Source organism: Pseudorca crassidens, chromosome X, assembly GCF_039906515.1.
Source record: "Pseudorca crassidens isolate mPseCra1 chromosome X, mPseCra1.hap1, whole genome shotgun sequence".
Taxonomy (NCBI): Eukaryota; Metazoa; Chordata; class Mammalia; order Artiodactyla; family Delphinidae; genus Pseudorca; species Pseudorca crassidens.
The window spans coordinates 1,819,628-1,845,781 of record NC_090317.1 but is presented as its reverse complement, the minus strand read 5'-3'; the positions used below and the strand labels follow the sequence as shown (position 1 = coordinate 1,845,781).

General features: G+C 44.7%; 1 protein-coding gene across 3 annotated transcripts in view; it reads right to left on the bottom strand.

The window, feature by feature from the left end:
- Positions 1 to 354: 354 nt before the first annotated feature.
- The window catches only part of GAB3 (GRB2 associated binding protein 3), a 64,150-nt gene continuing 38,350 nt past the window's right edge, over positions 355 to 26,154 (bottom strand). The window contains exons 5-11 of one of the 3 annotated variants that reach the window (XR_010939790.1): positions 19,148 to 19,203; positions 18,452 to 18,671; positions 16,446 to 16,527; positions 15,394 to 15,496; positions 5,785 to 5,901; positions 3,078 to 4,493; positions 355 to 2,239 (exon numbers count right to left, since the gene is read on the bottom strand). Coding sequence is in view for 1 of the 3 variants with exons in the window: in XM_067722537.1 (XP_067578638.1) it covers positions 4,362 to 4,493; positions 5,785 to 5,901; positions 15,394 to 15,496; positions 16,446 to 16,527; positions 18,452 to 18,671; positions 19,148 to 19,203 (710 nt within the window). In the remaining 2 variants the exon portion in view is untranslated. Of the gene's footprint in view, positions 4,494 to 5,784; positions 5,902 to 15,393; positions 15,497 to 16,445; positions 16,528 to 18,451; positions 18,672 to 19,147; positions 19,204 to 26,154 lie in introns of all 3 variants that reach the window. The other 2 variants (XR_010939791.1, XM_067722537.1) reach the window with 2 other exon arrangements.

Sequence of the window (26,154 nt, the reverse complement as noted above, 5' to 3'; positions counted from 1 at the left end):
TCTTGCCTGTGCCCTCAATATTCCAGGTTTTCTACTGACTTGGGGCTTTTGCACAGTCTGTTCTCCCTGCCTTGAATGTGCTCTCAAATACAGCACCTGGCTGACTCTCTCATCTCCTTCGAGTCTGCCCAGATCTCATCTTCTCACTCTGCTTCTTCCTGTGGCCACCAACAGCCCAGTGCACAGCCAATCCTCTTCCTGCTGTTCTTTTCCATACCACTCATCACCTTCTATGATACAGTATAATTTACAAATTGACTTTTTATTTCCTGCCTCTTCCTGATAGAGGTAAACCACTATTCTGACTTCTACCGCCATAGAGTATGAACGTGAATTAAAAGTCTCACGCTGAAGAACAAAAACATGGAAATGATTTAAAATTTCAAGACAGATGTAAAACAGGTAGGATGCATTTGTTTATACAAAGGTAAACAAAGGCTAAAACTCATTGAAATGGAGGTTTTGACCATGAAACAAAGACCAAAACAACAGTGCTGGATGGAAGCCAAATGGCTCTGATAAGGCAGAGGGGACGCGTCCCATGGACTGTTGTGCCCTCCACATGGAGCTCCCCCAGGAACCGATGTCTGTACGTGGCGGCAGAGTGGGGTCAGGTTCGCTATCATCCTCGTGGGGCTCCAGTGACCTGGCAGCCGCGATTGTCCCCGAGGCCCTCCAGCCCCCCTCTGCCATCGGTGAAGTGCCCGTGGCGGGGAGTCCGCATCTCAGCTCTGCTGTCTCCCATCGGGCCCCTGCCCCAGCCTGCACCACTGCCACTCTCTCTCAGTGGCAGAAAATAAAAACTAAATTTATAAAAACAAATGACAATTAAAATAAGGAAATGATAACAATAAATGCAATTTAAGATCAAGGAAAATAAAGAAGTAGAAAGCTGGAAACTTAGGGAGCTGTCTGGTGAAGTAAAGGGGCCAGAGCATGAGGGGCCTGGGGCTCAGAGACCTTTAGGTCAGGTTTCCCGGCCCCTGCTTCTGAGGTTAGCCTTGTGGGCCGACCTACTCTCCTTTAGGTCAAGGGCTCGGCCTGGAGTGTGTGTCAGGAAAAAGCGTTCACGGTAACCAGCCTCGTACTTGACCAGGGTGAGGAATTTCACGTGGCTTCTCCTCCTTTCTCTCAGCACCAGGACTCCCGTTGGCTGTAGGGTCTCTGCTTTTGGCCTGTTTCCCCCAGACCTGAGCCCCTGCTATTCTGGTTGTCTCTGCCTCACGTCGTGGCCTAGAGATGCTGCTCACCTGGCATCCAGGGCAACTGGGAGTCTTGGCCATAGGGAAAAGGGAGGTGGTGGCACAAGAGACCCGCTCTGGGGAGAAGCAAGCTGGGCGCTGTTGCTTTGTAGTGTCAGTAATGACAAAGGTGGTGTTATACGTGGTATCCGGCAGAGCCGGTAATTCTACCGCCAATTATCGAAGCTAGCTGCTGACCCAGATGTCAAGGATGTGGTTTGGCTGAGCAGAAGCAGTACTTCTTACAGCCACTTGCTCCACTGTTTGCAGCGAAGTAACGTGGATGTAGGTCATTCCATGTTGAGTCAGGTTAAGTCTGTTGTATTTGAAAATGGCAATGAAGTCTATTTCCACTTATTCAGGTTTCAAAACGCGTCCCGTAGTTTTTCAGATGTCATCACTTAAATAAGAGGGCACTTAGGTCACGATTCCTCTCCTCATAAGACTTTTATTAATGCCAGACATGAAACAGTAAAAACATAGTGAATTGTTAAAAATCTGCACGGTTGTGGATACAAAGGTGGTTTGAACGGGGACCTAGGAGGAGGCCTTGAGAGGGGAAGCCAGGCCTAAGGGGAGCCATCAGTCTCGACCCGGGCCCAATGGCCACGATTCAGCTGCTGCGTGCTGCGTGGTGAAGTGGCCTGGACATTGAGTCCCCAGGGTCACACCGTGCCCTTGTAGCCAGGCTGTGTGCTGGGCCTCAGGGCTCCTCCCTCCCCAAGGAAGACTTAACTCCCAACGTTCCTGGGCCTGTGGACTTAGGCTTGAGACCCTTCGGTCCCCCTTTCTGCATGACAAAATGCCTGATCTGGAAGTATTTCCTCATGAAAGGAGACGGAAGGAAACGAAGCAAAAAGGAGATACAGAAAATAATGCGAGATCAATTGCTGCACTGTCCCGTTATGTTGATTCCCAAATCTTCTAGAAAGGTGTACTCTGCACAGTGTGCAGACATGCCATGTGTACTTGACTTGGAGTGGTATCTGGGATCATTTCTGTTAAAAAAAACACAAAAATCCCTCAGACCCCATCAGAATCATAGCCCTCTATTACACGTGGACTATCTCTGCTGGAAAACGAGAGTTGGCCGGCATCACTGTGATTTGCGGTACCCTTCTCAGGAGCATGTGCTGCCGTCAGCTCAAAAACTACCTGCATTTTGTGTCCCTGAATCATTATGCCTTTGTGTAGCCATCCATTAGCAGTTTTATCAAAGCAAGACATCACCCCCACACCCTGGACATGAGGGCGAAGTCATATTTCTTTACATCCCTAATCACTTCCAGACAAGTCACACTGCACAAATGTCTGTTGTTTCGTGCAGTAAGTATGTCCCTGGAAATGTCTTGTAGAAACAGATTTTTGTGTTTTGGTCAACTGGATGACATTTCACTGCCGACAAAGTTTCAGCTGCATTTACTATTCCAATCTATCTTCAATCTGGTGAGCTTCTTGACACTTGGATGTACAATTTTTCGGCACTGGCCTTTGTCAGGCAATCAGTGAGCTAAACACAGGTGGCCCACACATAAGGAAGCCACCATCTATGGGAACTGGCAGCCTGTAGCCCTGGATTCTTGCCTGAGGCTCTGTGACTCCCTGCAAGTCACAGAAGGCAGAAGGCAGCCCCTTACAGGCTCTGGCCATGGAGCAGGCCGTGGGCTCAGGGAGCCCTCCCGTGGCTCAGTCCAGACTCACTAAGGACTTAGTTAAAGCCCTTGGCAATTGGCCCCCATCTTGCTCTGGGAAGAAAATGATGTCACCAGACCGTGCTGCTTTGAACATCAAAATTACTTCTTTTATGGTCTGAAAAACCAAGATTTTGGTACTTACCTTCGGAGCAGTTCGAAACCCCGAAACCCTGCAGCAAAGCCTACAGTTGCCCTGCCTCACCCTGGCTGCCGCAGACCTGCCCGCCTACTTGGTCCATCCTCGTATATAAGACACCGTGGCAGAACAGTGGGCCGGAACCTGCTTACTACCCGGTTGTTGAGGTTTGTCCTCTGGCCGCAGGCACTCAGAAGGATCGGCAAAGGGCGTTATGTAAAACTCTGAGCCCAGTCGAGCCTGTTGTCTGCGTCCCCTGAACCCCAGTGCCCCACAGAGGAAGGGGTGACAAGATGCCCTCATGGCATGCTGGGAATGTGTGCGGTCTCAGGGGCTAGTCGCCACGAAAGCAGAAGGGAAAAGTAGCCAGGAAACCTGAGACTTGAAGTCACCGGTGTTTGGTTTGTTCTTTGATTTTGTTTTGGATCAGAACTATATCACTCAGAAGCTTGAGTCCAGCACAGGATGGCCAGGGACAGCTTTCCCCGAGGTGGCAAGGGGACCGTGTGAACCAAGAACGCATTTCACACTGACTGTTGGGAGGTGTCTCTAATGGTAACCGCTGATTGTGTTCGAGTGCCCCGTTTGAGCACCATACAAAGAAACCCTGGCTCGACAGGCATACCTTTCAAGTGAAAAAGCACCTGCTCGAGATCCTGTGAAAGGGAGAGGAGAGGATGAGCCACCCCGTGTCCGCACGTGTTTCCCACGTGTCTCTGAAGTCATCCTAAGTGACTGAGGCAGCATTAGACGGCGGAAGGAGCCTGACTTGCTGTCTCACTCCACGAGTCGTCTTGGGTCAAGCGTTCCCCTCTCTGGTTCTTGGTATTGTTTTCCTCAAAGTGGGAGCAGTGATCTCCGCCAAGCCTAGCTTCCGAGGTCTTTGAGGGGAAGAGATGAGACGATGCGTGTGAAAGCATGCCGGGAGAAAGCCAACAGCAGTGGGACACCCAGCCACAGGTGGCTGCTTAAGCACGCTGTCCTTAGAGCCACCAGCCTCATCTGATGTGCTCCTCACGGACCTCGGGACTCAAGGCTCCTGTCACTCGCATTGTCCTTCTGCCACCATCACTAGGCTTGGTGTCTTGCACTGTGCCTTCAGGGGTGGGGACGAGATGGTGCCCAGGCGCGTCTCTCCTAGGATCATTTATGATTCCAGTGGAAGCGCAGGAGAGAGATCGGAAACTTCAGGCGTTGGAGTCAAAAGATGTCATCCTGTTGGCTCCACCGGAGAAGATTTCTAACGCCACTTTTGCTTTGATCGTTCCTACCCTGCCCGAGTGGAGTTTTCTACATCCCGGTCCACCGGCCTGAGGCTTGCCTCTCGTCCGTCCACTCCTGCTTGGTGCTCTGGAGAGCTTGCGTCTTCTGCTCGTCCACTTGGACGTAGTCTACTCTTTGCTCCTCTGAGAAGAGAAGTTTCTGAAGGGGGAGAAGAAAAAGGGTTTCATTCCATCAAATTTAAAAATTCAGCACAATGTCAGTCAGTCTCTGGTGGATTACAGTGTCAAGTATTGGCTGGCCCTCCCTCCTGGGTCGTCACTTGCAGAGATGTCACGCTGCGGGTGAATGTGTGTAAATTCCTCCTCACGTCTGCTCCCTTCAACTTAGCTCTAGCCAGCTGACTCGCCTTGGCCAATATAATATGAGTGGGGTGACGGGTGCCCCTCCTAGAGAGGAGAGAGGCGTCCTGTGATCCTGCACTCTCCCTTTTTCCCCTGCCAGGACACCGGCATGCCTCACGGTGGGGACCGTGATGGACTGTCCCACAGGCAACAACTGAGAAGCCTTTGCGGTCAAAAGCCACAGAGATTTGGGGCTTGTCTTCACTGCACAGCCGACCAGAACTGGCTAATGCACCGTCTGGGCTTATCTGTCTATCCTGCTGACCAGCTTTGCTGGAGTATCATTTTAGGTTTCTGGAATGAAATGAAAGGTTAAGGAGAAGTGGGAGCTCATCCAGCAAAAGGGAAGGGAAGCCACACACACAAAATGAAATTATACTGTATATTCTGTTCAGCAAGTGATTTTTCTCATCAAACGATATATTGTTAGCGCAGTCTAGACCATGACCATCCCGTGCTAAAAACTCTTCAGCTGTCGTCCACTGCTCACCAGCCATTCATTCCATGGCTTCCCCTGTGCAGTGAGTGACAACAGTCAATGGCTAAGGTCCCTTACATGGATTAACTCACTTAATCCTCACGACAGGCTTCAACATAGGCGTTATTTCTGCTGACCACTCTACAGACAAGAATACTACTCAAGGGAGTCAAAACTGCCCAACCTGGCACCTGAGGCCCTTTACGGAGCCGCTTCAAAGCCATCTGAGAGCTCCCGTCACCACTCCCCAGAGTCTAGCCAAGCAGGGCTGTCACTTCTTCCCTCAGCAGGCCCTTCCTATGCCTGGACTACACTTCACCCCACCCTCATCTCTGCCAGAGCAATTTCTTAACAAACGTCATGGTCCAAGCTTTGAAGAGCACGAATACTACATACATTCACACACGCAGACATGCAAAGAACACAGCCCCGAGGGAAATACACCAGGGCTTCTGGGAGGCAGAGTTAGGGCTGATTTTAAGATTCTTCACTGTACGTGTCTGTAGGTTTAAGACTCTGCAAAGAGAACGTCCACGGTGGAAGCATCCAAAACAAAATCCATACCGAAATGGAATCTCCTGGGAATTCTCAGACGCACAGTACTGCCTACCTGCTGCACAGGGGCTGGTGACGCCGAGTTGAAGTCCAGGGCTAAATAGTCCAGGCTGAATTTCCTCGTCCACGTCAGAGCTCCACTGCTCAGCAAGTTGGCTTCTCCGTGCTCCTCCTAGAAACCAGCGCCACAGGATGCGGGTTACCGACTTCTGGCCGGGCTGCCCAGGGGGCGAGCAGCTGCCATCGGACAACAGCGGCCCGATGAGTCCTGTGCAGCTCAGCCCGCACCTCGGAAGGAGAGCTGGCTTTGAAATACAATACAGCCCAGCCGGCCTTCACACGAAGCTATGCCTTCATTCACCATTGAAGCAGCTGGCCAAAATCTCCCCCAAGAAGGAATCATTTTACGGGTCTGACAGGCCCATGATACCTTAGAGGCTTTAAATCCTGAAAAGCTCAATCACACTTATGAAAGTGATAACGTGTGCAACACACACCCATGGCACCACCATCCAGCTTCGGAGTGTGCCACCGCTACATGACACACACGGCACATGCCGAGGGCTGCGTTCTACTGCTGCCTTCTTGTTTTTTGTTGTTTTTTTTGCGGTACGCGGGCCTCTCACTGGTGTGGCCTCTCCCGTTGCGGAGCACAGGCTCCGGACGCGCAGGCTCAGCGGCCATGGCTCACGGGCCCGGCCGCTCCGCGGCATGTGGGATCCTCCCGGACCGGGGCACGAACCCACGTCCCCCGCATCGGCAGGCGGACTCTCAACCACTGCGCCACCAGGGAAGCCCTACTGCTGCCTTCTTGCCCCCCAAGGGGGTGAGTGCTATCTTGAACTTGGTGTTTACCACTTTTCTTTTTAAAGATGGTTTTATGAATGTGTGAGTGTCCTTAAGTGACATACTGTTTTGTTTTGACTGTTTTGAACTTTTCTCAGTAGAACCGTATTGCACGCATTTGTGGCGACTTCAATTTACATACTTCACGTTCACCCATGTCAATGCCCCACTTCATTCATTTTCATTAGCATACATGATTCCATTACGTAGTTTATTTAACTGTTCCACCGACAACAGGCATTTGAGTTGTTTCCAGTTTGGAGGCTCTTACAAGCAATGCTCCTGTGAGCATTCACGCACCTGTGGAAGAAGTTCTAGGGTGTGTCCCTGGGATGTGGGCCCCTTCAACTTGACTATCACCAGCCTGATACGAGGAACATGGTATTTTACTGTGATTTGATTTTCCACACCCTTGATAATTTAATTAATTGGCCATCCTTTCATATGTCTACGGGTCATTCATTTTGTTCTCTTCTGTGAATTATCTGTTTAGGTTTGTTTTGTTTTGCTAATTTTTATACTGAAGTGCTTGCATTTTTCTGATTTGCCTCACATATCTAAGAGACTAACAATTTGTTGGTTATGTGTGTTGCTAATAGCCCATCACAGTCTACAGTGGGTTTTTCTTGGTATTTTGTAAATGAAGAAATGTTCTCGCTTTCAATGTAATACATCAATATTTTCCTGAGTAGTTTGCTCTTGTATTTTGTTTAAAGAATTCTTCCTATGCTGAGGTTGTAATTTGTTTTCCCACATCTTCTTCTAAGTTATCAAGTTTTGTCCTTTACATTTAAGTCATAACCTAGCCTCAACTGATTTTAACATGTGGTGGTCACCCAGGGATACAAGTAATTCCCTTTTGTTCTGTTTGCACCCCACATGGGCAACCCTCCTTTTCCCAGTAATGCAGCCTCTGTTCACATATCACGTTCCCATATGTGAATAGCTGGTGAGTTCTACTGAATATTTTTGCTTTTCTCCTTTAACATGTTAATGTGCTTGACTGACTTGATAGATTCCTTTAATTTATGGTTGTAACAGCTCATCTCTCAGGGAATATCTGTAACAATAGATTTAAAAGAAACTGTTTCTCCTTCTGGCATAGTTTGTTTGGTTTCTGTCTTTATGCTAGAGCTTCCCTCTTGGGTCTGATCAATCATTCACTACAAATCCACCTGCTTTCCAGTTTCCAATGCGTTACCGTGTTTGTCTTCTTCAGTGCTTCACAGCCGTGTGCGTTTATGCCTTTAACAAATCCCTTACTGTGATTTTAGAGGAAGGTTTGGGACGGAGGGAAAACAGAAGTCTGTGGTCAATCTGCCATTTTTACCGAGATGCCCATGAACAGATTCTCAAATGTTAAAACCACTTTGCATACCTGGAATAATTCCGACTTGTTCGTGCATATTTTTAAAATTAATTAATTAACTTATTTATTTTTGGCTGCGTTGGGTCTCCATCGCTGCGTGTGGGCTTTCTCTAGTTGAGGCGAGCGGGGGCTACTCTTCGTTGCGGTGCGTGGGCTTCTCATTGCGGTGGCTTCTCTTGTTGCGGAGCATGGGCTCTAGGAGTGTGGGCTTCAGTAGCTGTGGCACACCGGCTCAGTAGTTGTGGCACGCGGGATCAGAAGTTGTGGCTTGCGGGCTGTGTAGTTGTGGCTCGCGGGCTCTAGAGCGCAGGCTCAGTAGTTGTGGCACACGGGCTTCATTTCTCCGCGGCATGTGGGATCTTCCCGGACCAGGTCGAATCTGGTCGAGCTCAATCTGCTCGAACCTGTGTCCCCTGCATTGGCAGGCAGATTCTTAACCACTGCGCCACCAGGGAAGCCCGTTCATGCATATTTTCAGTTTTGTAAAGTGCTGAACTTATTTTACTAAAATCTTTAGGATTTCTTTTGTAAACGGCTTTACTGAGATATAGTTCCATACCACGCAATTCTCTCACTTAAAGTGTACAATTCGGTGGTGCTTAGGCTATTCACATATTTGTGCAATCATCACCTCAATTTTAGAATATTTTCATCACCCCAAAACGAAATCCTGCACCCCTTAGCCATCATCCCCTAGTCCCACTATCTCCCCAAGCTCTAGGCAACCACCACTAATCTAATTTCCGTCTCTATAGATTTGCTATTCTAGACGTGTCATAGAAATGGAATCATACAATATGTGGTTGTGATACTGTGATTTACAAGAAATATATATTTGGTCATTCAGATGACCAAATATTTATTTCTCATATATAGTTGGTCTTCAGTCCACGACTCCTGGGTCACAGCTCCCAAAACCCTTTGAATTTCCTAAGTGTTGAGAATGACAGAGATGTCTCTTATTATAGGAACGAGGTGGCACCTGACAACGTGCCTCCTACTTGCGAGGAGAACCAACCATGTGATCAGAAGCTTGGAACTTTCAGTCCCACTCCCCGGCTCCCACCCGATCTCCGGGGAGTGGGGAGGTGCTGGAGCTTGACTCAGTCACCAACGGCCAATGATTTAACCAGTCATACTGTATAATGAAGCCTCCATAAAACCCAGGAGGACTGGGTTCAGAGAGCTTCTCGGTTGGTGAACACCTGGAGGTGCTGGGAGAGTGGCCCCTGGTGACGGCGTGGAAGCTCTGGGCCCTTTCCTCATGCCTCGCCCTGTGCCTCTCTTCCATCTGGATGTTCATCTGTATCCTTTATCGTATCCTTTTATCATAAACTAGTAAACGTAAGTAAGTGCTTCCCTGAATTCTGTGAGCTGCCCTAGCAAAGGGGCCAAACCCAAGCAGGCGGACGTGGGAACCTCCAATCTGTAGCCAGTCAGTCAGAAGCACAGATAACAACCTGGGATTGTGACCAGCAGCTGAAGTTGGAAGGGGTGGGCAGTCTTGTAGGACTGAACCCTTAACCTGTGGAATCTGACGCTATCTCCCGGTAGAAAGTGTCAGAATTGAGTTGAATCCTTGGACACCCTGCCGGTGTCCGAGAATTGCTTGGTGTTATGTGGGAACCCACCCCAACCAACACGCACACATCCTGGAATGGGGTCCAGAAATCCCAAAGAGTGGTCTTTTGTGACTGGCTTCTTTCACTCAGCATATTGTTTTCAAGGTTCATCCTTGTTGTTTCATGGATCTGATTTCATTGTATGGCTGCATAACATTCCACCGTGTAGCCATACCACATTTTATTTACCCATTCATCATTTGGTTGCTTTCACTTGTTAGCCATTATGAAAAATGATGCTATGAACATTCACGTGCAAGATTTGGTTGGACTTATTCTTGCTTAGGATTTTTTAACCTGCATGAATGAGTGAGATTGATATATAATTTTCTACTTATGTTAGTGCTATTTGTTTTGGTATCAAGTTATTTTAGCTTTATAAAATAAGCTGGGTAATATTTCCTCTTTTTGCCATTCCCTGGAGGTGCTTATATAAGACTGCAATGATCGCTTCCTTTTGATAGAAAGTTTCTGTAAAGTTTTGGGGGCCTCGTGATCCTTTGTAGTAAAAATTTCCCTACGTTTTCAGTTTCTCTAATAATTTGTGTTTTCTGTTTTTACTTGAGTCAGTTTTTAATAATATTTTTCTGAGAATTTGCCTATTTTCACTAAAGTTTTCAAATTCACTCAATATGAAGTTGTTCATAGTATTCTCGCGTCATTAATCTCTGATGTATTTGCAATTGTTACCTCCTTCCTTTGCATTCTTAATATTGTTTATTTGCATGCATTGCTTTCTCTTGATTGGTTGCGTTCAATTTTAATCTCTTAAAAGAGCAAATTAGGTCAGTGTTGATTCTAATTTTGTGGTTTATTTTGTTAATTTCTGTTCTCACCTTTATTCATTTTCCTTTCATGGGGTTTATTTCTTCAATTTATTACTATGGAAAATTTCTAATAAGCAGCCAAATTGAAGAAAATATGCTATGAACACCCATACACCTACCATCCACGGTCTACCACTAACATTTGAGTACAATGACCTATTTGTGAGTCTTTGGACTGAGGATTGATGTCTTTCACGAACTGTGAGAAACTGACATTATCCCTTTACATATTGCTTCTCTATTTTTTTTCCTATTATCTCCTTCTGTAACGCCGACGGGACAAATGTTGGACCTTCTCGTGCTATCTTCCATTTCTCAACTTTGTTTATGTCTTTATCTCCTTGTCCTGACTTATCAGGAACTTCAAAACTATATTCTACTTCACTAAATTACTCTTTGGGTTCAGTCTGTTTAACTCACCCGTTGAGTTTCTAGTTTCATCCCTATTTTTATGTCTAGAAGTTCTAAATGGTCTTTTCTAATCCACCTGGTCTTTTTTTTTTTTTTTTTTTTTTTTTTTTTGCGGTACGCGGGCCTCTCACTGTTGTGGACTCTCCCGTTGTGGAGCACAGGCTCCGGACGCGCAGGCTCAGCGGCCATGGCTCACGGGCCCAGCTGCTCCGCGGCATGTGGGATCCTCCCGGACCGGAGCAGGAACCTGCGTCCCCTGCATGGGCAGGTGGACTCTCAACCGCTGCGCCACTAGGGAACCCCCACCTGGTCATTTTTAAATAGTATCTTTTGGCTCAGTCCAACTTTCAACTCATCTTACTTTTTAAATATATAAAACATGTTTTTTTATATGTGAAATCTAATATTTCTAATAATGACTTACTTCTCTAGGTGATTTTATCTTTTGTAATTCCTATTGATTTTCAGGATTTGCAAGTTCTCAATACCTTTGGCCCGAGAGATCCCCTTTCCTTTCTTGGCAGTTGAGTTTTGGATTTACAAAATACAATTTAAAACTATATTCTCTACCATTTTAAGATTATTTTTATATGGTGGTCATGCGGTTTTCACGGTACCTTGCCTACTGAAGTGCTTCATCAAATTAAAAAAAATAGAACAGGGACTTCCCTGGTGGTGCAGTGGTTAAGAATCCACCTGCCAATGCAGGGGACACAGGTTCGAGCCCTGGTCCGGGAAGATCCCACGTGCCATGGAGCAACTAAGCCCGTGCGCCACAACTACTGAGCCTGAGTGTCACAACTACTGAAGCCCGCGAGCCACAACTACTGAAGCCCTTGCGCCTAGAGCCCATGCTCCGCAACAAGAGAAACCACTGCAATGAGAAGCCCACGCACCGCAACGACGAGTAGCCCCCGCTCGCCGCAACTAGAGAAAGCCAGCACGCAGCAAAAAAAAAAAAAAAGAAAGAAAGAAAGAAAAAGAAAAACAAGAACAAAGCTGGAGGAATCACACTCCCTGATTTCAAACTATATTATAATCCAAGTAGTGTGGTAGTGGCAAAAAAACAGACGCATAGATTAATGGAACAGAATATACCCCATAAATAAATCCATACTTGTGTGGTCGATTAATCTACGACAAAGGAGGCAAGAATATGCAACAGAGAAAAGACAGCTTCTTCAATAAATGTTGGGAAAACTGGACAGCTACAGGCAAAAGAATCAAACAGGACTACTCTCTCACACCATATACAAAAACAAATTCAAAATGGATGAAAGACAAATACCAGACCTGAAACCACAAAACTCCCTGAAGAAAACATAAACAGTATATTCTTTGACATGGGTCTTAACGATATTTTTTGGTTACGTCTCCTCAGGCAAGAGAAAGAAAAACAAAAAGTAAATAAAAGGGACCACATCAAACTAAAAAGCTTTTGCACAGCAAAGGGAACTATCAATAAAACAAAAGGGCAGCCTACTGAATGGGAGAAGATATTTTCAAATGATACATCTGACAAAAGGTTCATATCCAAAATATACAAATAACAAATACAACTCAACATCAAAAAAACAAACAACCTGATTAGAAAATGGGCAGAGGACCTGAATAGACATTTTTCCAAAGAAGACATACAGGTGTCCAACAGATAGATGAAAAGATGCTCAACATCACTAATCAGCAGGTAAATGCAAATCAATACCACAATGAGACATCACCTCACACCTGTCAGAATGGCCATCATCAAAAGAACACATGTAACAAATTTGGTGAGGCTGTGGAGAAAAGGGAGCCCTCGTACACTGTTGGTGGGCATGTAAATTGGTGCAGCTGCTATGGAGAACAGTATGGAGGCTCCTCAAAAATTAAAAATATGATTCAGTAATTTCATTTCTGGGTATTTATCACCCCCCAAATACAAAAACACTAATTCGAAAAGATACATGCACTCCCATGTTCAGTGCAGCAGTATTTACAATAGCCAAGACATGGAAGCAACCTCAGTGTCCATCAATAGATGAATGGATAAAGATGTGGTATACGGATGTGTATATATATGTGTGTGTGTGTGTATGTACATGTGTATACATATATATATATATATATATATATATATAGACACACACACAATGGAATGTTACCCAGCAAATAAAAAAAAAAAAAAAGCAAAGAAATCTTGCCATTATGACAACATGGGTGCATCTAGAGGCTGTTATGCCAAAGTGAAATAAGTCAGAGAAAGACAAACGCTACATGATCTTACTCATACGTAGAATCTAAACAAAACAAAAACCAAAAAGCAGGGGCTTCCCTGGTGGCGCAGTGGTTGAGAATCCGCCTGCCAATGCAGGGGACATGGGCTCGAGCCCCGGTCCGGGAAGATCCTACATGCCGCGGAGCGACTAAGCCCGTGCACCGCAACTACTGAGCCTGCGCTCTAGAGCCCGCGAGCCACAACTACTGAGCCTGCGAGCCACAACTACTGAGCCCACGAGCCACAACTACTGGAGCCCATGCACCTAGAGCCCGTGCTCCACAACATGAGAAGCCACCACAATGAGAAGCCCGCACACCACGACGAAGAGTAGCTCCCGCTCGCCGCAACTAGAGAAAGCCCGCATGCAGCAATGAAGACCCAACACAGCCAAAAACAAAAACAAAAAATGAAAACAGACTCACAGATACAGAGAACAAATGGGTGGTTGCCACAAGGGAGGGGGTGAGGAGTGGGCGGAATAAGTGAAGGGGATTTGGAGGCACACACCTCCATTATATAACCCATGGGAATGTACTCTACAGTGTAAGGAACAGGATCAATAACATTGTAGTAAGTCACAGAGGGACAAATGCTTACTAGACTTATCACGGTGACCATTTCATTCAATGTATGCACATGTCAATCATTACGTAGTACACCTGAGATGAACAAAATGTTGAACATCAACTATATTTCATTAAAAAATAAAGTAGCTAAAGAAGGATAGGTGACTTTAATAAAAGAAAACTTGTATTTCAGCCCCTAGCTTAAATTTTCACATTCAGATAAGAACTTGTCCTCAAAGAGAAAAAAATTATGCATATGATTATGTGCAAAATTGAAACTGAATTATATTAGTTCTGTCTACCAAATGGGTTGTTTTGTGGAACAAGTGAAATAATGTAAATCAAAGTCATTTGAAAATACCATATTACTGAATTTAAAACACACAATTGAATGAGATGGGATAGGCTTTAAATTCATTTATGTGGTGGTTCCCTCAGAGCTACCTTCCTTCAGCCAGTTTTCTGGGCTCTTAATCTACTGTGTCATATTGCCTAGCAATGTACAGAGACAGTCATTAATCAATGATTATATACAGGCAAGAGACCAATCCTGAATTATGCTGTTAATGAAACAGTGGTCTTTCTCACAACCTCAAAGATCAGAAATAACTGCTAGTGTCTGGAATGATTCTGCACTTGCTTCTATGAGGCTATAGATTCACTTCCCTTCTCTGTTCTCTGGAGACAAAGCACAGCTGGGCAGTATCTTTTATAAGAGTGTTTTCTTCTAGAGGTTTCCCAAGGGCCATTACTAAGTGTGCAAAATATTGGGAATACCACAGCAGACTGGATATGAGTCACCTTCCACCTGCACGTGGGTACTCACAGAACAATCTGTCAAACAGAAAGGCAAAACGAAGCATTTAATTGCTGCTTCACTGGAGATGACTGTTTTGAGAATTTTAAGTGCCTGTTATTGTCACATATAGGAGGGCCGAGTTCTCTTCTCAAAAGTATATAGTCTCAGTGCCTTGAACACTGTCCTTCTAAGATCTCTTTTTCAAAATTTCATAGTTTAAACAGAGATTCTCTCTAGAGTTCCCTACATTTTAAAGTTCTGGCTAAAGGGCCTGATAATTGCCAGAGGTGCTAAAAGACCCCCTTTCTCTTCAGTAATCCATTCTCAACAGAATCCAAAGTAGAGAGAATGGAAGGGACAACAGAGGGCAGGAGGACAGATTGAACCATAAATCGTTCATCAAAGGATCGAGATGTCGGGTCTCTGTGCACTCTGGGCCACAGAAAGACTCTACCAGGAGTCTCCAGAGACTAGACCCATCCATGACCCGGGACACTGGGCCACCCTCCCAACGGGACTCTAAGTGATTCATCTTTGGTAAAGGTTCGGAGGCAGTCAGGGCAGGGCTACCCAGTGGTGTGGTGGAAGGGGACATCCAATGTGTGAGTTTTCACGGCTTAGACTCTGGACATCCAGGAAGCTACAAACCTACTGGAGTCAAACACAATATCCCAGCCATGGTGAAAAGAGTTGCTAGCATTTCCATTTTCCCATTACACGTTGCAGCCCTGGGTACACTTAAAACTGTGGCCTCAAAGTGGTACGAGGAGCTGAATATTGCAGGAAAGAAAACCGACTTCATAACAACTTGTTCCCAGTCTGGAAAACATTGTAAGCTGGTATTACAGTCAAGTAATTGTTTTAAGATTGCACAGGACTTTCTGAATGCTATGTTTCCTTTACAGTGAACTGATAATATAGATTGGGGTGAAGAATAAGAAGAGTGTGAAAAATACAGGATTACCATTTGCATGTAGCTTTGTTCCTCTTCTCTGGAAACAGAATTGGCAAAAAATCTTGCAGGATTAATACCATTTCTTTCTGGAGAGAGAAAGCTGGTTCGATTGCTAAGAACAGAAATATAGGTGAGGTCAAGGCAATGTCTTACCGCTGCTCTGAAAGCCAGCCAAGAACTGACATGGCCCCTCTGGGCTTTTGGCCCTCGTCCCCGCTTCCCCATGCAACTTCCTTCTGGCCAAAGCAATTCCTGAACCAGGAGAGAGACTACCCCGCAGCTGCCGTCCTGCTATGGGGAAAAGGGTTCCCAATTCTCAAAGGCTATTTTTTTTCCAGGCCCTCCATGTGACACAGCTCATGAGCTTTCTAGAAAGAGACCAAGGCATCATATCATTTAGAGAAAAACAAAACAAAACAAAAACGCTCCTTTGAGGCTCTCTTGTTTCCATTCAAAGTAACCAGGAAAAGTAAGGAAGTGTGGTCATTCCTTTGATAGGAATCCACTTTCATCCAAGGCTCTGCAGTTCTGTCTGGGAATGTAGTTCACTGCAGAACTCTGCTTTACAGAGCCGTTGTGTCCTGCAGCATATAGGGTGAACTAAGAAACTCCCAGGCCAGGCTCAGGACTCTGAAATTCCTACAAGGACTCTGAAATTGCTACACGGTGAGATGAAAGAGTGCAGACGCGTTTTGGGGTTTGTCTCCTGAGCCCACGTGAATTGGGACTGAAAAAGAACCTTTCTCTGTTGGTACTAGGGTTGTAGCATGTAAGTAAGGATCTAAGGGACAGCCACCTCAGGCCGTGAGGGTTGTGCAACAGAGAAGCAGACGCGAGAGACAGGTTCCCAGCAGCGCTCTTGTTCCCGATTCCATTGTCCTGGGAGATTGACTTATGGTCCTTCCTCTGTGACCTACAAAACACTTCCAGCTCGGGATAATAAATCCCATCCCTCGTTCGACTTAAGCTACATCGAGTGGGCTTCGACTTCCTTTAACCACCGAGGCCTGAGTAACGCTGGGAGTGCACCGGATGAGGCCCCTATGAGCAATCAGACTCACCAAGGCACAGTGCGGGTCCTGGTGAGAGACGTGTGTTCCCGGATGGTGGAGAGGCTTTTCAGGTCCAGGGGAGGTGACCGTGCTACAAGGTAACACATGACAACCAACATGGTAAGTTCTCAGGGGTTCAAGGCCACAAACTGAAGACTATAAAACTATGACATTCCATCAGATCCACATTTACTTACAAGCAGTTGACGGTGAGCGTGCTTTTTGCTGTCCTACTCTTCCCTGCCTCACGGGGCGTAGAGGGGACAACCACCGAGCCAGTGGCTACACGATCAGCTGGGCTTACACCCGGTCGCTACACACTTATCGAGAACTCACTGTCAGGCACGGCTCTAGGTGTCCCAGACTGAAACTGTACCTTTCTCCCCCATCGCTCTGCCTTAGTTAGAGTCATCTTCGGATCTCAGCTCAACAGGTCCTGCTTAGGAGGAAGGCCTTCTTTGACCTCCAGGCAAGATAAGGCCCAGCTCATGGGCTGTCATGAGTTCCTGTGCTTACCCTTCACAGCACTCGCCCACTTCGTGACGATACATTCAGCTGTGATGATCTGATTTGGCTCTAGACCGACCGCGTTCTGGGAGCACAGGGTTTTCTGGCTTGTTCACTGCAGTAGCCTTGGCATCCCATTCCCCCTCAGCTGCCCGACTTGCTGAGTTGGTCGTGAGCGTATTCCTCTATTGCTGCCTTGACCAGCTTGGTTTTCTAGCTCTTTCCTCCACTAGGCCACACAGGTGGAGAGTGTTCAACTCCGCTCCATATTGCCAGTGACTTTCGTGCTGCTCAATCGGTTGCCCAGGAGCCTCAGACCTGCCAGGTGCTGAGCTGGAAAGGACATATGCGTCGTGTAGTCCCCGGGGAGAAGGTCTCTCCTGGCTGTGATGCACCCTGGTCTCGGCTTCACTGACCAGACGCCTCCTGGCTACACCCCCTGCCTCTCCTGCTTGGGCCGCAGGGTCCAACCCCGGAGCCACACGTGTAAGAACCAGCCCCTCCTGGCCCAGGCGTCCCAATTAATCCACAACCACACGTCCAACCAAAATCTCTGCGCCTCCATCACTAGGTCTTTTAGAGCTCTAACATCCAACGTGGTGGCCACTAGCCACATGTGGCTATTGAAATTTAAATGCATTAAAATTAAATAAAATTAAAAACTTCAGTTCCTCAGTTGCACTGGCCATGTTTCACTTGTTCAACAGCCACATTTTCCTCGTTACAGAAAGTTCTGTTGCACGGCGTTGCTACAGAAAAGTCACTGAGCAAAACAACAGTATCTACCTCAAAGTTACAGGTCCCTGTGAAATGGTTTCTTGCCAGCCTGAATGGCTACTTCCTCTAAAGCTCACGAGACAGGGTCTGTTCCCCTATTTAGTACCTATTGAATGACTCTACTTTTTCTTCCAGGTGGTTTGGACATATCTTTCTCCCTGCTTGCTCGCTCATCTGTGCCTCTCCCAGAAATGTGATTTGACTCGAATTGAAGAGGGGGAGCCTGGAGAGGACCGGGCATAAGCAGACGACTTAGTTCCAGCTCTGGGCGGGGCCACCTGAAGCAGCAGAGCCGGCGACGGAGCCAATGGAGTGTCAGGGGTCATGGTCACGGTACCAGGTGTTTCCTTGGAATCGCCCAGCCCTGCTGGGCAGGTGACGACGAGTGAAAAAGGAAGTTGGCAAGTTACCCTGACCTGCTTTCGCTCGTCCCCTCTTCGCCCTCCTCCCTGCCTGTTCCGGCCGCTCACCTCTATGTGCCCCCGCCCCACACACCTCTTCTGCTGGGCGCTAGCAGGGCACTGAGCGACGTGGCGTGCGACCAGGTGTGCATGAGGAATCAGTGTCAAAGGCCATTCTTGGCTGCCTTACACAAGGTGGACGCCTTTGTTAGGGAAGCAGCCAAAGATGAGTCCTCTGGAGTGAACTTGGCCCCTTTCATCCTTAGGGTCCTCCCCACTCAATCCCAGCCATTTCTCCCTGCACGCAGCAGGCCTGGGGAAGTAACTTACGTCTCCTCTGAGGCTTGAGATCTCTGTTCACGGGGGGAGGCTCCAGGTCCGCCGGGAGCTTGGGCAATGGGCTGGAGATGCTTCCTGAGCTCATTGGGATGTAGTCGTCAGGGCTGCAGTGGGGTCCGAGAGCAGAGGCGGCGGCCTGGGGGCTCATGGGCACGTAGCTGTCCTCAGTGCTGGCGGAAGCTGGAGGGGACATCGGGAAGAACCTGCACGGCTGCGAGGGAAAGCACAGAACAGCCATGGAAACTGCTTCCAGTGGGCAGCCTCGGCTGCACATGGCATTTCAGTTGCAGATTTTCCAAGAATGACTTTGAACTTGCTTAGGAAAGTCAGACAAGCCTCTAACTCAAGCTCTGCCTCTGGACTTAGCGTGTGAGGTAGGTGGTGACTCGCCTAGATCTCATGCCAGAAGACAGAGGTTAATGAATTTATGCAAACGCTTTAAGCATCATGTGATGACTTCAGCAGGTGCCCCAAGTTTGGGGAAGCGTCTGGACCATTAGAACTGGCAGGGTCCTCAGAGCACACAAGGTCCAGTAGCTCCCAGACAAGTTTAAGCCTTAATGGGAGACTGGAGGGGTCCTCAGAGATTCACAGTGCTGTCTTAAAAGACATCATGGGAACGTAAATAGGTCAGGCTATTTTTCTGGTAAAAATTGAGGCTTAAAGAAACTCAAGTACCAAACTTACCAAATTTAAACTTAGCCGCTTATCTCGGTGTCTTAAAGATTGGCCTTCTACATCACCTGCAAGAAACAAGCAGGGTGGTGAAAAACGCGGACAACATCAATTGACGCTAGGCTCCTAGCACCTGTGCACCTCAGGGCCCTGTGTGCAGCTCCAGGGAGGGAGAGAGACTTGCTATTGAGTCTAGCTGGGCAGTCAGAACACCTTCCCCCCACAGATGGAAAGCGGACCAGATTTTGAAGAGGTTGCTGTATGATGGCTTCAGTTCTCTCTGTGAACTGGGGAGAGTCAGAGCCAGTAATTAACAAATGCTCCTCCAGATGGTAGAGGCAGAGCTGGAGGTCTGAGGAGAGGGCAGCAGGCGTGAAATAGCCCTTGTGATGAGCAGCAGTGCGAATCGGTGACCATGAATTTCTGAAGCAAGAGTCAGCGCCTCAGGTACAGATCCGGAGAGAGAGGAGAGCTGGATGAGTCCAGGATCAGACGTTTGTGAGACGGATGTGACATAAACAGTGTGACGTAAACATTTAGAATAGCTGTTGAACTGAAATAGGAGATGTCCAGAAGGTAGCAAGATATATGGGCCTAGATGCAAATGAGACCTGCTCAGAGATGGCAGTCAAAACCTCAGAGGAGAGGACATGATCTAGGTTGTAGATGTTGAGAAAAGGTTAAATATAAAATCCTAGAGACTCTCAATATTCAAAGCGTAGGAAGATGAGCACTGGCTCATGCTGAGAGAGAGCAAGTGGAGGAGGAGGAAAGGCAGGGGCCCCGAACTGCGAGAGCCCACGGGAGGAGACGGCGGCCGGTGACGGGGAACACCGCCAAAAAGGGCCCTCAGCACGTGGGCACCGCAGCAAAGTGTCTCCCTAGAACTTGGACATGTGGAAAAGCCAGGCTGCCTCTGAGAAATAAACTGAAGAGTCAACATCATCTTAAAGCAAGAGAATAACTCCCAGCTCAGAATGATGTGATGGAGATCGATGGAATTAAGACCAGACACTATCAAACTCTCAGAGGAAAACCTAGGCAGAACACTCTCTGACATACATCACAGCGAGATCCTTTTTGACCCACCTCCTAGAGAAATGGAAATAGAAACAAAAATAAACAAATGAGACCTAATGAAACTTCAAAGCTTTTGCACAGCAAAGGAAATCATAAACAAGACCAAAAGACAACCCTCAGAATGGGAAAAAATATTTGCAAATGAAGCAACTGACAAAGGATTAATCTCCAAAATTTACAAGCAGCTCATGCAGCTCAATATCAAAAAAAAACAAACCAATCCAAAAGTGGGTGGAAGACCTAAATAGACATTTCTCCAAATAAGACATACAGATGGCCAACAAACATGAAAAGATGCTCAACATCACTAATTATTAGAGAAATGCAAATCAAAACTACAATGAGGTATCACCTCACACCGGTCAGAATGGCCATCATCAAAAAGTCTACAAATAACAAATGCTGGAGAGGGTGTGGAGAAAAGGGAACCCTTATGCACAGTTGGTGGGAGTGTAAATTGATACAGCCACTATGGAAAACAGTATGAATGTTACTTAAAAACCTAAAAATAGAGCTGCCATGTGACTCAGCAATCCCACATCTGGGCGCATACCCAGAGAAAAACAACTCAAAAAGATACATACACCCCAATGTTCATTGCAGCACTATTTACAATAGCCAGGACATGGAAGCAACCTAAATGCCCATCGACAGAGTAATGGATAAAGAAGATGTGGTACATATATACAATGGAATATTAGCCATAAAAAGGAATGAAATTGGGCCATTTGTAGAGACATGGATGGACCTAGACAGTGTCACACACAGAGTGAAGTAAGTCAGAAAGAGAAAAACAAATATCACATATTAACCCATATAAGTGGAAACTAGAAAAATGGTATAGATTATCCTATTTGCAAAGCAGAAATACAGACACACATGTAGAGAAGAAACGTATAGACACCAAGGGGGAAGGGGGGTGTGGGATGAACTGGGAGACTGGGATTGACATATATACACTATTGATGTTATGTGTAAAATAGATAACTAATGAGAACCTACCGTATAGCACAGGGTAACCTACTCAATGCACTGTGGTGACGTGAACGGGAAGGGAGTCCAAAAGGGAGGGGGCATATGTATATGTATACGGCTGATTCATTTTGCTGTACAGTAGAAATTAACACAACATTGTAAAGAACTATTCTCCAATAAAAATTAATTTTACAAAATATTGAAATCATAATCCAAGAAAAGGTCCACAAATAAAGTAACACTTGAATCTAATATTGAAAGGGCCCATCAAGTACCTGGAATAAATAAATGGTCAATTCTACCCAGAATGTAAAATCTATTAAAACATTATATCAATAAAAATGACAGAATGAAACAGATGAATTAAATACCCAGTCCAAAGCTAAAAAAGGACGATAGAGAAAATGAAAAGAAATTATAAAATAAAGATAAAAGCAAAAAATAATAGAGTACAGAGAAATAGTGGAATTAATTAATTTTTTTTTTTTTTTGCAGTACGCAGGCCTCTCACTGCTGTGGCCTCTCCCGTTGCGGAGCACAGGCTCCAGACACGCAGGCTCAGCGGCCGTGGCTCACGGGCCCAGCCACTCCACGGCATGTGGGATCTTCCCGGACCGGAGCACGAACCCGCGTCCCCTGCATCGGCAGGTGGACTCTCAACAACTGCGCTACCAGGGAAGCCCTGGAATTAATTTTAAAAAATCAAAATCTTGGTTTCCTGGGGAAAAAATATAACCTAAAGGCAACCAACTAGCCAATCTAATCAATAAAAGAGGAGGGCACAAATATGCAAAATAAGAATTGACAAGGAAAAAATTAGCATTGAAACAGAGGAAATTTTTTTAAAAAGAGACAATTCTGCATGCCTTTACACAAATAAATTTCAAAATCTAGATGAAATGGATAATTTTCCAAAAAATACACCACAGCAAAATTGACACAAAAAATTTCCAAAGAATAAAATAGACAAAGTTATGAAGATCAGATGGTTTCAACAGACAATTTTACCAAAACTTCAAAGACCAGACAGTCCCAATGCTTCACAAATTTGGTCAAGAGTTTAGAAAATCAAGGAATATTTCTAATTCTTTTTATGAAGCAAGTATAACTTGGTAGCTAAACCTGATAAACATAAAATGTATCAGAAAAGTACAGACTAATATCACTTATGATTAACAATGCAAAAATCCGAAATAAAATATTAGCAAACGTCACACCCTCTTTGAACCATTACTGTAAAACTTCTCACTACCCTCTCCAAGTTGGGACACACAGTTTTAAGGGCATTCACCTGCTGCGGCCCCCTTTGCCTGGCAAAGCAATAAAGCTATTCTTTTCTACTTCACCCCGCAAAAAATATTAGCAAACAGAGGAAGGTGGTATTATTGGAATGGCTGAATGAGGAGCTCAGAAAAGCCATTCTCCAAAAAACAATGATACAAGTGTACAAAACTATTTTTAAAACGTCAAGCACAACTAATTGGGGACTCTGAAAATTTACCAAAAGCATACAACAAAATTGTTGTATATTATATTGGGAAGGATTTATTGGAGAAAAAAAAAACAACTAGTGGACATCTGGTAAGAACACTGAGAATCTGTGGCATTTTAGCTTGGGGTGCTCCCATACCCCTCACCAGCTCACTCAGAAGTAGTTCTACCAGGGCAAGGCAAGTCGTGAAGACCAGAAGCTTCTTTGCCAAAGGGATCTAATTTGATTTGGATCAAAGCATATAAAAAACTCCATTCCTCTAGGTACTATCAAAAGCACACCAACAATTCATTTCATTGGGGTTCCAGGAGAAAAGAGAGAGAAAAGCATTGAAAATGTATTTGCAGAACATATGGCTGAAAACTTCCCAAACCTAAAGAAGGAAACAGATATCCAGGTACAGGAGGCACAGAGGGTTCCAAACAAAATGAACCCAAACAGACTCACACCAAGACATATCATAATTAAAATGGCAAAAGATAAAGAGAGAATTCTAAAAGCAGCAAGAGAAAAATAGTCATTTACAAGGAAATCCCCATAAGGCTATCAGCTGATTTCTCTGCAGAAACTTTGCAGGCCAGAAGAGAGTGGAGTGATTGATTCAAAGTCCTAAAAGGGAAAAACCTGCAACCTAGGATAATCTACCCAGCAAGATCATCATTTAGAATCGAAGGAGAGATAAAGAGCTTCTCAGACAAGCAAAAACTAAAAGAGTTCATCAATACTAAACCTACCCTAAAAGAAATGTTAAAAGGTCTTCTCTAAGCAGAAAAGAAGGAAAAATCTATAGGAAAAAGTAAATCCCACTAGGAAAGGCAAATATATAGTAATGACTGAGGATCAACCACTTAAATAAGCCAGTACAAATATTACAATACAAAAAATTATAAAATCAACTATAACTACAATAAAGAGTTAAGGTATAGACATGAAGATGTAAAATATGACATCAAAAACGCAAAATGTGGGGGAAGGGAGTAAAAAATGTAGATCTTCTAGAATTTGTTTGAACTTGAATGACTATCAGTTTAAAACAAGTAGATAGGGCTTCCCTGGTGGCGCAGTGGTTGAGAGTCTGCCTGCCGATGCAGGGGACATGGGTTCGTGCCCCGGTCCGGGAAGATACCACATGCCACAGAGCGGCTGGGCCCGTGAGCCATGGCCGCTGAGCCTGCACATCCGGAGCCTGTGCTCCGCAACGGGAGAGGCCACAACAGTGAGGGGCCCGCGTACCGCAAAAAAAAAAAAAAACAAGTAGATACAGTTATAGGTCAACATATATGAACCCAATGATAACCACAAATGAAAAACCTACAATAGATACACAAAGACTAGAAAGAAAGGAACACAAACATAACACTAAAGAAAATCACCAAACCACAAGGGAAGACACAAAAAGAAGAAGAAATGAACAGAGAAGACCTACAAAAACAACCAGAAAACAAGCAATAAAATGGAAATAAATACATATCTATCAATAATTACTTTAAAAGTCAATGGGCTAAATGCTCCAATCAAAAGACATAGGCGGGCTGATTAGATTAAAAACAAGATTCTTCAATATGCTACCTACAAGAGACTCACTTCAGGGCTAAAGACACACAAAGACTGAATGTGAAGGGATGGAAAAAAATATTTCATGCCAACAGAAATAACAAAAAAAGTGTGAGTAGCAATACTTCTATCAGACAAAACAGACTTTGAAACAAAAGCTATAACAAAAGACAAAGAAGGACACTATATAATGATAAAGGGATCGATAAAAAAAGAGGATATTACACTCATTAACAAATATGCACCCAATACAGGAGCCCCTAAATATATAAAGCAAATACTAACAGACATAAAGGAAGAAATTGACAGTAACACAGTAATAGTAGGGGATTTTTACATCCCACTGACATCAATGGACAGATCATCCAGACAGAAACTCAGTAAGGCAACAGTGGTCTTAAATGACACAACAGACTGGTTGGACTTAATAGATATCTACAGGACATTCCATCCCAAAACAGCAGAATACACATTTTTTTTCAAGTGCACATGGAATGTTCTCCAGGATAAATCACATGCTAGGCCACAGAACAAGTCTCAACAAATTTAAGAGGATAGAAATGATATCAAGTATTTTTCCAACAACAGTATGAAACTAGAAATCAATTATAGAAAGAAAAATAGGAAAAGCACAAATGTGTGGAGACTAACCAGTATGCTAATAAGGATCAATGGGTCAATGAAGAAGTCAAAGAGGAAATCAGAAAATAACTCGAGACAAGTTAAAATGGAAACACAATACTCCAAAATCTATGGAATGCAGCAAAAGCAGTTCTAAGAGGGAAGTTTACAGCAATACAGGCCTTCCTCAAGAAACAAGAAAAATCTCAAATAAACAACCTAACCTACCACCTAAAAGAATTAGAAAAAGAAGAACAAACAAAGGCCAAAGTCAGCAGAAGAAAGGAAATAATAAAGATCAGAGAGGAAATAAATAAAATAGAGATAAAAAAACAATAGAAAAGATCAATGAAACCAAAAGCTGCTTTTTTGAAAAGATAAACAAAATTCATAAACCTTTAGCCAGGCTCACCAAGAAGTAAAGAGAGAGGGCCCAAATTAACAAAATAAATGAAACAAGAGAAATAACAACTGATACCACAGAGATTAAAAAAATCATAAAAGAATAGTACAAATAGTTACATGCCAAAGAATTGGAAAACCTAGAAGAAATGGACAAATTTCTAGAAATATACAACCTGCCAAGACTGAAACAAGAAGAAACACACAATTTGAACAGACCAATCACTAGTAGTGAAAATGAATTTGTATTTAAAAAAAAAAACTCCCAGAAAATAAAACCCCAAGGCCAAATGGCTTCACAGGGGAATTCTAACAAACATATAAAGAAGAACTAATACTTATCCTTCTCAAACTATTCCAGATAATTGAAGAGGACGGAACACTCCCAAATTCATTCTACAAGGCCACCATTACCTTGATACCAAAACCAAACAAAGACACTACAGAAAAAGAAAATTACAGGTCAATATCTTTGATGAATATAGATGCAAAAATCCTTAATAAATATTAGCAAACTAAATCCAACAATATATAAAAAGGATCATATAGCATCAAAGAATCAAGTTGGATTTATTCCAGAAACACAAGGATGGTTCAATATTCGCAAATCAATCAATGTGATACACCACATTAACAAAAGGAAGGATAAAAATCACATGATCATCTCAATAGATGCAGAAAAATCATTTGATAAAATTCAACATCCATTCATGATAAACACTCTCTTCAAGGTGGGTATGGAGGAGACGTATCTCAACACAATAAAGGGAATTTATGACAAACCCACAGCTAACAGTGAAACGCTGAAAGCCTTCCCTCGAAATTCAGGAACAAGACAAGGGTGCCCACTCTTGCCACTTCTATTTAACATAGTATTGGAAGTCCCAGCCACAGC